Here is a 15,053-nt window from a genome sequence, read left to right on the forward strand (position 1 = left end):
TCCGAACCTCCCTCAGAGGGGGGACCTGGAGAAAGGCCTCAAAAGAAGTTCTGAGGGTGCAGATAGGTTCATATGAGGAGAGGTGTTCCAGAATTTGGGTCCTGAGCCATAAAGAGATCTGTAGGTCAAACCCAGCACTTTGAATTGGGCTTAGAAGCGTATAGGCAGCCAGTGTAACTGGAACAGAATTGGTGTTATATGCTCTGTTCGCCTCATAATCAGTTGGGCAGCCACATTCTGCCCTAATTGATTCTGAACTGTTTTTAAAGGCAGCCCTGTATGAAGTGCATTGCAATAATCCAACTTTGAGAGCATTGATTATTGTAGCCAGGTTATCCCTGTCCAGACAGGGTCGTGGTTGGGCCCCCCAGTCTAAGCTGATGGAAGGCACTCTGGCACCAAGACCATCTGTGCCTCAAGTGCCAGCAATGCATCCATGAGAACCCCCGAGCTACAAACCTGCTCCTTCAGAGGAGGCCACACACCACTCAGCCTGTCGAGGAACCACTCGCTAACATCATCTCAGTCTTGTCTGGATTAAGCTTCAGTTTATTGGCTCTCATCCAGTCTGTTATCTCAACCAAACATTGATTCAGCACATCCACTGCCTCACCTGCAGAAGATGAAAAAGAGAGTTGCGCGTCATCAGCATACTGGTGACAACATACTCCATATGACCCCACTCAGCAGTTTCATGTAGATGTTAAACAACATGGGGGACAGAACCGACCCCTGTGGGACACCACATGGGAGAACCCATGGAGTTGAGCAGTGCTCCCTAAGAGCCACCTTCTGGAGCTGGCCATCCAAGTAGGAGCAGAACTACCACAATGTGTGTCCCCTGTACCCAACTCAGACAGTCGCCCTAGAAGGATACCATGGTTGATGGTATCAAAAGCTGCTGAAAGATCAGGAGGATCAACAGAGTCACAGTTCCCCATCTGTCTCCCAACACAGGTTGCCATGCAGGGCAGCCAAGGCAGTTTCTGTACCAAAACCAGGCCTGGATCCCAATGGAAATGGAACTTGAAAATCTGTCTTCTCCAAGAGTACCTGGATCTGGTTGGCAATCATCCTCTTAAGAACTCTTGCCCAGAAAGGGGGCATTTGCTATTGGTCTAAAATCACCAGGATCTTCTGAATCCAAGGAAGGCTTCTTCAGGAATGGCCTTACTGCTGCCTCCTTCAGGCATCCTGAATCCCTCTGAAGGCAACAAAGCCTTTCCTGAACCAGCACATTCTCATCTGCTTCTTAATTTATGCTCCTCTGTCTTGTCTAATTGTTGCTAGTCTCTGACTTTTCAGCATTGCTGTCTTGTCCATCTAATTCAGGGGTAGGGAACCTGTAGTCCTGCAAAAATGCAGCAGTTTTCAATCACATACGGCTCATACCCCTCACAGCATACTTCGTTCCATATTTACCTCCTGTGCAGCTAGTACAAATTACTGCAAAGATCTTGTCTAAAAGGCATTTGCCTTTGAATGTTCATGGCTTTTTAACATTCAAAGCTAGCAAGGTGGAAGGTTAGATCTTAGTTTTCAGTAGTTCAAGTTTGTCTTGCTGACACCATTGTAGGATTGTAAAAAGGCCTGACAATCAGTGGGGCTTGCTAGGTCACCCATGATGATCCTTCACCCTCTTGAATGCACTACTATTATAGACAGGCTGCTTCCTGTGCAGTTCTTACCTTAATCCATGCTCCACCTGGACTGTTCCTAATACATAACCCAGGCCTAGTCAGTAATAACACTTGTATTGCTCTTCAGTATCCTGCACTTCAGTTGTCTTTGGAAGTTTTGAACTTCTTATGGAATTGTGAATTCTTCTGTGTCCTCAGATTTATAAAGGTGGTAAATCATATTCAATGCAGACCCTAGTCTTGAAATTGTAAAGGATTGGCTATGTTTTTATTGTCATCCTTTACTTAAGGTTTTATAACCTCTTTTAAAATTATGATTAAAATTGAGAATATACAGACTGTCACCTAATTTTCTCCTGCTTTCATGAGAGAACCTTCTAGATATCCAGGAATCTACCATTCCTGGGCAAGATGATTGAGCGAGTGGTGGCTAATCAGTTGTCGACACACTTGGATGAAACGGATTATTTGGATCCATACCAATCGGGTTTCAGGACTGGACATGGAACTGAAACAGCATTGGTCGCTCTGGTTGATGATATGAGGAGGGCATTAGATAGGGGAGAATTCACCTTTCTTGTCCTCCTCGATCTCTCAGCGGCTTTTGATACTGTTGACCACAGTATCCTTTTACATCGCCTGGAGGAATCGGGAATAGGAGGCACTGTACTACGGTGGTTCCATTCCTTTCTTTCCGACAGGCATCAACAGGTAGCATTGGGGGAGGAGGTTTCAGACCCTTGGCCTCTCAATTGTGGTGTGCCACAGGGCTCTATCCTCTCTCCCATGCTATTTAATATCTATATGAAGCCGCTGGGGACAATCATCAGGAGATTTGGGCTGCAGTGTCACCAATATGCGGATGGCACTCAGCTCTCTCTCTCGTTTAAATCTTCACCAGAGTCTGCTGTGGAGACCATGTCCAAGTGCCTGGAATCCGTGAGTGGATGGATGGGAAGGAACAGGCTGAGGTTGAATCCTGATAAGACTGAGGTGCTACTCGTGGAAGACAAGGGAAGGCTGGAAGATGTTGACCTGGTGTTCGACGGGGTGAAATTGCCCCTGAAGGACCAGGTCCGCAGCCTTGGGGTTGTTCTTGATTCCAAGCTGTCCATGGAGGCTCAGATTTCGGCAGTGAGCCGGGCAGCTTGGTATCAATTACACCTCATTCGTAGACTGCAGCCCTACCTTCCTGCTCATCAGCTCCCACTGGTGGTACATGCCGTGGTCACCTCTCGGTTGGATTACTGTAATGCGCTCTACGTGGGGTTACCCTTGAAAACGGTCCGGAAATTACAACTTATACAAAATGCTGCGGCTCGACTACTTACAAACTGTCGCCGCCGGGAACACATCACCCCAGTGTTGTTCGACCTACACTGGCTCCCAGTTATTTTCCGGGCCCAATTCAAGGTGTTGGTATTAACCTTTAAATCCCTATACGGTCTCGGCCCAGTTTATCTGATGGAGCACCTCCAGCGCCACCAACCATGCCGCCCAACAAGATCAGCCACACAGGACCTTCTCTCAATCCCGCCAACTAAAACAGCTAGGTTGGCGGGGACAAGAGAGAGGGCATTTTCAGTGGCGGCCCCCACTCTCTGGAACTCCCTCCCGTATGACCTTCGACATGCCCCTTCCCTGAATGTATTCCGCCAAGCTTTGAAGACCTGGCTCTTCAGACAGGCCTTTGGGACTTACGGGGAGGGTTAAATTTTTACGACCAATAGCCTACTACTCTGTACTGGAACTGTTTTATTGTTTTATTGTTATATTGTATTTTGTGATGTATTTTATTATGATGTAATGTATTGTTGTTAAATTGTACGTCGCCTAGAGTGGCCATTGGCCAGATAGGCGACCCACAAATTAAATTATTATTATTATTATTATTATTATTAGATAAGTGCTTGGCGAACCCTTCCCCAATTTGTGGGGATCCAAGTCCATGCCATTTGAAATACTTCAGTTGCCTGCCACATTTTCTAATCGTAGCTGTGATACAGCTGCACTCTAAACATAAAAACAATTTGGATGCTTAGCTTTCTCTTAGAAAATGTAGTTATGTGAAGCTGGCAAGGATCTTTAAAAATGTTGTACATCAATGCATGTACTGTGTATCTTCCCACTGCATTTTCAGTCGACTCCGTATACCTGCTGAAGCAGGAGGCCTGCTGCTCTTATGCCACAGTAAAACTACCTCTGAGGTCCTGCAGCCTATCTTGACAAAACTGAGCACTGTCATAAAACAAACTATACTTCCTCCAGTTCTTTGATGGATGTCAAGAGTTAAGCGGAACAGCACTTGTTAGCAACCCTATGGCTTGTCCTTAGACAAAGTCTTCATTGTGAATGCTGTACTACAATACTAAACTCTGCTGTTATACAAATTGCAAACTAGTGATTCATGACAGGTGAACCCTAAGGGGTGTATGTTTGTTCATAAGGTGTGGATCCAGTGTTTGTTAGCAACAAGGTTATGATTGGCTCAGTATCCAATGGTGAGTGGAGAGGGAACATTTTAGCTTGCAGAGGGCATGATGAAGTTATCATTAGTAATCTCCAGACTTGTCTGTGGTCTAGTTCCTTGAAGACCTGGCAAGAGTACTGGGAGAACTTTGTTTTGAGAAAGAAATAGGGATTCTGTGCCAAGAAAATAAGTCTTTTTAAAAGCCCACATGTACACTAAACATAGCAAACTACGTAAACAACTGCGCTCAGAGTTGTGTTTGCTGTTATGTGAAGATATTGCCTCTGAACATGGAAGTTCATTTAGCTAGCATGGCTAATAACTGATAGATCTCCCTTATGAATCCTCTAATCTTCTATTAGAATTAGCTGTGCCAGTAGCCATTGCCATAAACTAATTATACATTGAGTGAAGAAGTGTTTTCTTCTGGCCGTCCTGGATCTTCTGCCAATCAGTTTTATTGGATGGCCCAAGTTCTAGCATTCTGAGAAGGAGAAAATCTTCTCTAACCACTTTTTCCATACCATGCATAGTTTTATAAACCTCTGTCTTGCACTTCCTAGTTGCGTCTTTGCTAAACTAAAGTGAAACCCTAAGTCTTACCCTTTCCTCACAGGGAAGGTGCTCCATCCCCTTGAAAATTTTGACTGCACTTCTTCTGCATCTTTTCCAGCTGTACCTTTCTGGAGATGGTATGACTAGAACTGTGCACAGTATTCCAAAAGCTCACAAGACATTGCCCAGAGTCTATGAATTAGGACAGTCTTCTGCAACCTGATACCCTCCAGATGTTGTGGACTACAAGTCCCATCATCGTTAGCCAGGCTGGCTGGGGATGATGGGAGTTAATGGCCTCCAGATATTTTTGGTACTCCTAAGTTGGGGAAGGCTAAATTAGGAAGTCCTTAGTTTGAATCTTGTCTCTGGCACAAACGCTCTAAGTGTCCTTAGAGAAGCTGTTCTCTCTTGGGCTGTATAACTGAGCTGAAGCTTTGGCACCCATATAGTACAAATGAATAGTCTTTTTCACCTATTTAGTGAAGTTGGGGGAAATTGAGACTGCACTTGCTGTCCATGCTTCGGACCATTCATCACAAGTTTGAATATTAGGCTGTGTTCAGACTTTTTGAATGAATGCACATAGGTTGGGACCAGGAACAAGGAACAGTCTCAGTTTCCTCCCCTGTCCCTGTGCATTCAGTGAACATGTGAAAGTATTCCTAACAACTAAAAAAGTACAAAAAATAGAATCGTTTTACTGTAAAGGGGGAAGGGAGTTGCACTGGAGACCAAGAATATATACCCAGAAAATGCTCTCGCAAGTTACACAAGCAACAGAGTAGAAGCTTCACTCTGCCCTGGAAGGGCTGGAGCACCATTATTGCAAAAAGGCTAAAGGGTTTGACTTTTTACTCTAGAACAGGGGTGTGGATCTGGCCAGCTGGTTGGTGCTGGAAGAACTCCTTCAGAGGGGTTAGTTCTGTTTCAAACCACTTTCTAAAACAGCTTTTTTCCTCCACGGGAGAAGCTGTTTGAATGTAAACTGCTTCAAAATGAGCCCCTTTGGCAACATCAGGGAACTCACTAGAGCAGCGGACCCTAGTGCGATTTCCTTTCAGCGCCTGTCAGCTGGCTGGCGCTGTTAGGGAAACCCACTTGCAAAGGAAGAATCAGCAGCTTGCTTTAAGCTTCCGATTGTTCTTTTGTGGTCATGTATTTACCTGCCCCACACCTAACATTACATATGATGGCAGGTGGTTGTGGGTTTTGGCAAAACTTCTCATACGCCAAATTGGGACCATGCTGCTGCTTGAGAAAAAAGGCGACATAAGGGGAGACATGAACTGTATTAAAAGTGTGCATGCTGTGGAGAAAGTGGGTTATGCCCCCCCCCCAAAACTGTCCATAGTATTAGAACTTGGGGCCATTCAGATAAATTGAGGGGATGTAGATTTAGGGCTGACAGAATAGCTAGTACAGCACATCAACTTACAGGATTTGCTGGTCCAAGACTTTGATGGCTTTAAAAGGGGTTTAAACAAATTTATGGACAATAGGGCTATCAGTGGCTTTAGTCATTATGGCTAAATGGGACCTCCATGTTCAAGAGGCAGTGCATCCAAACATCATACTGGAGACAACTTACAGCAGAGGGCCATTTCCTTCAAGCCCTGAGCTTAAGTTTTCTGCAGATTTCAGGTTGTCCATTATGGGATGTGGGACTAGATGGATGTTCTGTTCGATCAAGCTGAGCTCTTTATGAAGAGGACTCAAGATTGCTGCTTTATAAAACTTTAGTAACATATACCAGATTAATCCTTAGGGAGTAAACAAACCTTTCATGAGGTGAGCCTATATGAACTTTTGAAAAGCATGAATGTAATTCTTATTCCAAATAGACTCTGCTGGTCCTGTGAAAGGTAGCATCCTTTCCTGTGTTGGATGCCACTTTCATAGTCCACAATTGGAGTAGCCCTTGTTAGGTACGGCAGCCCAAACGCATTCATTTGTCTTGGCCAGCCATGAAAGATAAATGATTAAAAATTGGCATTTAGGATAAGCTGCGAACTGGACCACCCAAGTAATCATGAACTTGTGGTTAGCATAGAAGCTTAAATAAAGAATGTAGTGATGGCTTTTTTTTTCTCCCTCTGCTGTAAATCTTGGCTTGTTTTTACATCAGGAGCTTATTACAAAGCTCTTCTATTAACATAGGCAGAATGTAAAAAAAAAAAGGCTTTATTCAGTTTTCTGTACTTTCATCCGTCTTGCATGTTGATATTTGAATGGTACCAGTGAAGGTCTCAAATGCTGAATTTTCAGTGGGGGAATGAATGATAGAAATGACACGTCTGTGCTGCACCACTGTGGTTGAGCTTTCTGTTTATTTAGTCCATCTTACCTGCAGAGACATCCCATCAGCCTAATAAAATGCTGTACTCCAGACTGCATGTATATACTAGAAAAGCCAAGCAAACACCTTTGCCCACTTACAAGAACATGGCTTTACATTTTTGACAGTGACATAAATATCTCTTGCAGGAATGTTAAAAGCAGGCTGTAGCCAAGAAGCAATGTGACCAAGCAGGCTATATGGGCTGACTTCCTCTATTAGAACATATGCAAACCAAGCTGTGCATTTTCCCCGGGAGCTAAAGCGAGCGGTAATTTTCTCGTTTTATGTGTATTCTGGTCATAGCATTTGGTAGGTGACACCTTTGCACAAGTCAGTCAATTAAACTAGCTATGGTTTCCCAAATCCTACTAAAAGGAAATGTAAATTCTTAAAACTTCTATTTAAAATAGAAGATAGACTAATGGAACCCACCACAGGATTCCTGAATGCCCTGGGGGAGTCCCCAGTAGATAGAGCAGGTGACCCTGTGAAGCCCTTGTCACGATGTGGAACAGCAAGGCACGTTGGGCTGTTGACACGGTTGCTCCCAAGCTCCCTCTCCGGCATTGTGGAGCCCTGTTTGCACCTTAGTACACCAGTGAGCTAAGTAAGGGCAATGAAACAGGCTGGACGACGGCTAGAGCCGTTTGTTTGTTTATTGCATTTATATATGGCCTCATAGCCGAAGCTCTTGGGTGGTTTACAATTAAAACGTTAAAAACAAGTATATAAGTTTAAAACCATACCAAATTAAAACCCATAAAAACTGATAGGCAAGTTAAAAACGTACTATTCAAATACTGTTAAAAAAATGTCTGGGAGAAGAGGAAAGTCTTGACCTGGCGCCGAAAAGATAACTGTGTTGGCGCCAGGCACACCTTATCAAAAAGATCATTCCATACTTTGGAGGCCACCACTGAGAAGGCCCTCTCCCTTGTGGCCATCCTCCAAGCTTCCCTCGTAGGCACCCAGAGGAGGACCTTTGATGTTGATTGTAGTGTACGGGTGGGTTCATGTCGGGAGAGGCGTTCCATCAGGTATTGTGGTCCCAAGCCGTGTAAGGCCTCCTAGGTTAAAACCAGCACCTTGAATCGGGGTTGGAAACATACAAGCAGCCAATGCAAGCGGGCCAGAATCAGTTTTGTATTGTTCGAACTGTCTGGTCCCTGTTACCAATCTGACTGTTGCATTTTGCACAAGCTGCAGTTTCCGAAGCGTCTTCAAAGGCAGCCCCACGTAGAGCGCATTGCATTAATCTAACTTGGAGGTTACCATAGCATGGACAACTGAAGGGGCGTAGCTGGGCCACCAACTGGAGTTGGTAGAAGGCACTCCGTGCCACCAAGGCTACCTGAGCCTCAAGTAACAGAGATGGAGTGCACGTCTATCCAGGACAGGTTGGACATCCACCATCCAGTCAGATGAACCACCCACTAACAGCATTTCAGTCTTGTCTGGATTGAACCTCAGTTTATTAGCCCTCATCCAGTCCATTGTCGCAGCCAGGCACCGGTTCAGCAAATTGACAGCCTCACCTGAAGAGGATGAGAAGGAGAAATAGCACTGAGTGTCATCAGCGTATTGATGGCAACGCACTCCAAAACTCTGGATGACCGCACCCAACATTTTCATGTCGATGTTGAACAGCATGGGGGACAGAACTGACCCCTGTGGAACCCCATACTGGAGAATCCACGGGACCGAGCTATGTTCCCCAAGCACCACCGTCCAGAGCCAACCCGTCAAGTAGGAGCACAACCACTGCCATGCAGTCCCTCCCACCCCCAACTCAGCCAGTTGTCCCAGAAGGATACCATGGTTGATGGTATCAAAAGCCACCTAGAGATCAAAGAGAATCAACAGAGTCACACTCCCCGTCTGTCTCCCGACAGAGGTCATCATATAGGGCAGCCAAGGCTATTTCCGTGCCAAAACCAGGTCTGAAACCCGACTGAAATGGATCCAGATAATTCGGTCTCATCCAAGAGTATCTGGAGCTGGCCTGCAACCACTTGTTCAAGGACCTTGCCCAGGAATGGAACATTTGCCACCAGCCTATAGTTATTAAGATTTTCTGGGTCCAGGGAGGGTCTCTTCAGGAGTGGTCTCACTACTGCCTCTTTCAGGCGGTCAGGGACCACTCCCTCTCGCAGAGAAGCATAATCACTTCCCTGGCCCAGCTGGCTGTTCCATCTCTGCTAGCTTTTATTAGCCAAGGAGGGCAAGGATCCAGTACAAAAGTGGTTGCACAAACCTGTCCAAGCACCTTGTCAATGTCCTGAAGCTGCACCAACTGAAACTCATCCAAGAAATCAGGACAAGGCTGTGCTCTGGATACCTCGCTTGATTCACCTGCTATAACACTGGAGTCTGTCCTGGCGGATGCTAAAGATTTTATCCTGGCAGTGCCTAGCAAATTCATTACAGTGGGCCTCAGATGGTTCTACCATGTCCTTGGGGCCAGCATGTAATAGCCCCTGGACAATTCTGAAGAGCTCCGCTGGGCAGGAGAGTGATGATTTGATAGTATTGGGGTTTTTTGCTGCCCTCACTGCCCCTAAATACAGCTTACCACTCACCAGTGTATGATTGCATCCACCAGGAGTTCATCTCCACAATACCTGGTGGAGCGCCTCTCCCAATATGAAACTACCCGGACACTGCGCTCAACATCTAAGGCCCTCCTCCGAGTACCATCCCATCAAGAAGCTCGGAGGATGGTGACTAGAAATAGGGCCTTTTCGGTTGTGGCTCCCGAACTGTGGAATAGTGTCCCCGATGAGGTGCGCCTGGCGCCGACGCTGCTATCTTTTCGGCGCCAGGTGAAAACGTTTTTATACTCCCAGGCATTTTAAAGTGTATTTTTACAGTATTTTATTACTATGTTCTATTCTGGATGTTGTTTGGTTCTCGTATTGTTTGTGTGTTTTTGTTTTTTTGAGTTATTATATTTATTGTATTTATATATTGTGCCTGCTTTTACCTTTTATGTACACCGCCCAGAGAGCCTTCGGGCTTAGGGCGGTATATAAATTAAATCAAATAAATAAATAAATAAATAAATAAATCTCCATCTGCTCTCAAGCAGTCTCCTATATTGTTTCATCGCTCTCAGCTTAATATGTTCTTAAACCTTCTTTTTTAAAATGTTTTTAATTTTAGATGATATTTTGAAAGCTTTTTTTAAGAAATGTTTTTAAAGATGTTTCGTTTTAATGTGTTTTAAAGTTTTTAGTGCTTTTGTTTGCCACCCTGGGCTCATGCTGGGAGGAAGGGCGGGATATAAATCAAATAATAAATAAATAAATAATAAAACAATAAAATAAAACTTTGGCATATTTTATAGGCTAAAAAACAGAATAAAGTGATAGAATTCTGAGGTAGTATAATGTATCAGTTCTGATTGCAGGAGCTGCCTCATTTTTAATTTTTTTTAAACCCACAATTTTACTTGCAAGAAAAAAGTTGCATCTTGGAGAGGAAGTTTCTGGCTCTCCACTTTCAGGTTGTTTTTTTTAAAAAAAATACAGGGATGCAGTAAAAAGCATGGTTCCTCTAGTTGCAGCTTGAAGTGGTATAGCCCATTCTTCCATTTCATTCCCACTCATTCTGCTGCATGTGTAAGCTAAACCTCTGACTTCCATTGTAAGGTGTGTTCACATTACCTCTCCCCCCACCCCACTTTAAAGACACTCACTATTTTAATTAAACAATATTTTTTCCACCTTTTAGGATCAAGCCACAAGGCAAGTTACAGAAATAAGAATTAGGAATAAAAGTTAATATTTGTAGAGGACCTCATAGAACTTGGCCACCATGTAGATGTGCTAGTTCGGCAAGCTACCAAAATGTGGCCTTGCTGGCTTGTGCTCTCCATGCATTCTGGACCCAGCTATGCATGGGTCTTTTATAATGTGGATTTTTGAATCCACCTTTAAGAGTTAGCTGTGTTTTTGTATTTCCAGATATTTGGGGCAGGAAGTGGTGAGAGGCAAAGAGATGTTTAGAACATGCTGAAGGGCTGTAATGTCCTAACATGAGCATTTGTTGACTTGGTTATCTTCCACGTAGTTATTAATCCTCTGATCCAGGTAAACGAGAGCCGAAGTGATCCAGTGGTTTAACTAGTGATTAGGTCTGGGGAGATGCAGGGTGCAAACCCTACTTGTCTGTGGAACTTACTAAGTGACCTTGAGGTACTCACAATAAGCTTACGGAGTAGGTTGGGCTGAGGAGAACTGGAGGTGGGGAGAACATGCATGCCACTCTATGAACTCCCCGGAGAAGCGGTAGATATAAATGTAATAACTGCACTTTGGAGCCTCAGCCAAATAAGACCAACAGACCTGTTTTCTTCCTGGCATGCTTATATGGGCCTCTTTCTGCTCAGAGCGGAAGATTGTCCATATGCAGTTAGTTTAATAAATGCCTTTGTAGAGAATCATCACATCCACTTATTTACACTTGCCTGTGTGTGTGTACCTTGCAGCATAAAGGCATCACCTGCTGTTCACTCCCAAGGCACTTTACAGGGTACAGATGACTCTTCAGGGCCTTGAAAACTTCCTGGGATAAAAGATTGCATCATAATAGATTAAGGCTCCTTTGCATGTTCAACTATCATTGATCGGGCGCCAGTTTCTTCTTATGTACAAGCTTGAAGTATTTGGGTAGGTGAAAGCTGGCAACCACATGCGATTCCCAGACCAGGAAGGATAGCTGCAGCAGGTCGACTTCCCTGCAAAGGCTATTTATAACAAGAACACATCCACAAAATGCGCGCAAGCTTATGTAATTCATTGTCAAGTATGCTTTAGATGCAGAATCTCAGATCCTCATGTTAAGTAATTAACACTAATTACTTAATGACAAGTTCCCATGTGACTCAATGGAACTGCTCTTCTGCTAGTAGCTGTGTCCTCTTGTTAACCACATTTGTATTATTAAGTTCTTTGGGACTCTCCTGGGAGGTTAGCTGTGTTGAGAGCAGCTTCTGTACACATCTGGATGTATTAAATCTCTTGCCTACCCGAAGATGATTTGGCTGAAGGGAAAACTTTATAATTTCTTCAGCATCTGAAGAACCAATGCCATTAGAACAGCTCCTTGGAGATGTCTACCTGGTCCTTTGAAGTGAGTTTTTAAAGTAATGTGCTCTTTTAAAAAATGACAAATATTTTGAGACAGGGAAAGAAAAATTCCTCTTTTTTATACCCTAGAAAAAGGCTCAAATGTGACATATCCTTTTGGATTCCTGCAACTGGTGGGGGGTGGGCAGAGAATCCATTAACTAGAGGATAGGTTCAGTTTAGGCACAGTGACAAGCCACAGTAAATTGTTAAAAGAATGAACAGCTGAGAATCTCAGTCTCATACACTCCCTCCTCCCCTTCTTTCTGATGTGATGGGAGGATGTCAGGCTTCAACCATAGCTTATTGTTTTGTCGCCATGTGGCAAGTCTGAGCCTGAAGGGGAAAAGAGAACCTTATTCTTTAGGTAATGTCTTTTCTGAAGGATACCTGCTCTAAGCCAGAATGGCAGAGATTAAAAGTTAAAATAAAATGAAATAAACTCAAGAAAATGGATGTGCTGGCAAACTTTTATAATAGAAACTGGAGTTTTCACTACCTTTAATCTAGCTTCCCAAGGTCAAGAAAAGTCACATGACCTTAAATCCAGTGGAACCCCCTGAGAGAGAGAGAGAGAGAGGCAGCTCCTGTGAGACCCTGTGCCATTTATGAAAGCTCTGCCACTCATCTGCCCCTTGTTCTCCTTGTAAGAATTGAGAAGAAGACTGAGATGGTTTTATGGCCCCTAACACTTTGCAGCTATACAAACAATCTCAAGTAGCTCTCTTTTTCAAAGCAATTAGACTGAGTGTGTGCAGCAGGCTCAGAGGGGTTGGCAAAGCGGAAAATGAAAAAAGAACTGAACGGATTATATATCTCTCTAGGTGCAAAACTGTGTACTGACTGCATGCCCCTACAAAACTAAATAACGGGATCTGTACTGCAGACCACGCACTCTGCTGGTGTTGGTTTTTTTTTTTTTTGCATACTTAGTGTGTGATGCTGGTAGAGGCATCTCCCACTGTCCTTTGTCTCAAACGTACCGCCTCACCTCTTCTGCTGTGGTGAAGCAGGAGCAGCCTGAGAAGACCCAGCTGTAGGGTCCCATCTACTCCAACTGGCATTGGTTCCCCAAGGGCTCAAGCAGAGCTCCTCCTCATCCGTGTTCACTGAAATCCTTTTGACTGCATTGGGAAAGGAAATGTGAGGGGGAGAAACCAAGATGCTAGAAAAATACGTTTTATTCGTGACCCAAACCCGACGCGTTTCAGCCTTGTATATTTAGGCTTTCATCAGGGGCTGTAAGTGAAAAGGCAGGGACAAATTTCACTCAATGAACATATAAAATCACATCTATCTATAAAACATCTTTTCACTTACAGTAAAGGCTGATGTACAATATCTTCCACTGAGCACAACTGCTTTCACCAATACAAATGTGAAATTCACCAATACAACTGGTGAAAGCAGTTGTGCTCATTGGAAGATATTGTACATCAGCCTTTACTGTAAGTGAAAAGATGTTTTATAGATAGATGTGATTTTATATGTTCATTGAGTGAAATTTGTCCCTGCCTTTTCACTTACAGCCCCTGATGAAAGCCTAAATATACAAGGCTGAAACGCGTCGGGTTTGGGTCACAAATAAAACGTATTTTTCTAGCATCTTGGTTTCTCCCCCTCACATTTCCGGTTTCAGATGCTAGCCACTTTCCTTTGTTACATTGGGAAAGGGCCACAGCTCAGCGAGAGAACATCTGCCTTGCACACAGAAGGCCCCAAGTCCAATCCCCAGCGTCTCCAGAGAGAGTTGGGAGAGAGATTCCCCTTCTGAAGTCCTGGAGAGCTGATGCCAACGCTGGGCTAGAGGGACCAATGTGGTATAAGGCGGCTTCCTGTGCGCCCTGCCACCAAGACACAGTTCCTTCCCACCCAAATTCAGTGAAATTTAGTTCTGAGCAAGTTATGCATAGGGGTGGGCTGCCAAGTCTAATCAAGCTTCTGTGTAAAAAAAAATCCCTGAGAAGCAAGGGAAGTCTGTATTTCTGTGCTTGCATCAGGGGTTTCTTGTTTTGTCTACAACCCCAACTCTTTGCTATTCCCCTCCCCTGTCCCTTTTAAGTAAGCTTTAATGTGGCTTTATTTACAGCTCTGGAGGGCTCAACTTATTTCGTCTCATTACTTTGGGAATGGCCAAAATTTGAGCACCTTCCTTAATTAAAAGAGCCTAGGTCAATGCCCAGGGTGTTTCCCCTGCCCCACCCTTCTCAGTTTCGCTAGAACCTTTTCCTCCCATCATCTTTTTAAAATATCTAAACATAGGGCAGGTTATTCATCCCTGTTTGACATGGATTTTATTAGGAGCTGAATGCACAGGAGGGGACGTCCAATACCAGAAAGCAGATTAGTTGTTGTTATAGCAATGCTTGTGTGATCATGAGATGCAAAATGGGTAGAGTAATGCATTCTAGAGCCGCCTTCTCCAGCCTGGTGCCCTCTGGCTGTTTTGGCCACGCTGGCTGGAATGGGAGCTGCAGTCCAAAACATCCGGAGGCAGCAGGTTGGGGAAGGCTGTTCTAGAGCACCAACTTCTTTGGGTGTAGGTAGGAGGAAGAAGCCAGCATGCCTCATTAAGCAGAACTCCTCATTCTGCTTAACTCAAAAGCTAAAACAGCGCTCATGCAGTCATGTTGACTTCCCTGAACAAGAGTCACAGAGGGCTCTTTCACATAAGCAGTTTCTTATGTGAACTCTCTGGTGCCCACCTGAAAATTCAGGAGGTGTCCTATATGTATAGAAACAACATTTCCGCCTCGGATGCTCTAGTAACTTCCAGACTGAATTATTGCAATGTGCTCTACATGGGTCTGTCCTTTAGGGTAACTTGAAAATGTCAACTGGTCCAAAACACACTGCAGACAGATTACTGGATGGGGTTACCTTCAGAACTCATATAACCTTCATTCTAAAACACCTGC

General features: G+C 44.2%; 1 protein-coding gene across 2 annotated transcripts in view; it reads left to right on the forward strand.

Moving 5' to 3' along the window:
• NET1 (neuroepithelial cell transforming 1) overlaps positions 1-15,053 on the forward strand; it is a 93,003-nt gene that overhangs the window by 52,137 nt on the left and 25,813 nt on the right. Inside the window, exon 1 of one of the 2 annotated variants that reach the window (XM_061638043.1) lies at positions 12,034-12,139. The exons of the other annotated variant lie outside the window; for it this stretch is intronic. Coding sequence (XP_061494027.1) covers positions 12,119-12,139 — 21 coding nt within the window. The 5' untranslated portion in view covers positions 12,034-12,118. Of the gene's footprint in view, positions 1-12,033; positions 12,140-15,053 lie in introns of those variants that run through there. 2 annotated transcript variants of the gene reach the window in all.

The sequence above is a fragment of the Rhineura floridana genome, chromosome 8 (genome assembly GCF_030035675.1).
Source record: "Rhineura floridana isolate rRhiFlo1 chromosome 8, rRhiFlo1.hap2, whole genome shotgun sequence".
In the NCBI taxonomy this organism is placed as follows: Eukaryota; Metazoa; Chordata; class Lepidosauria; order Squamata; family Rhineuridae; genus Rhineura; species Rhineura floridana.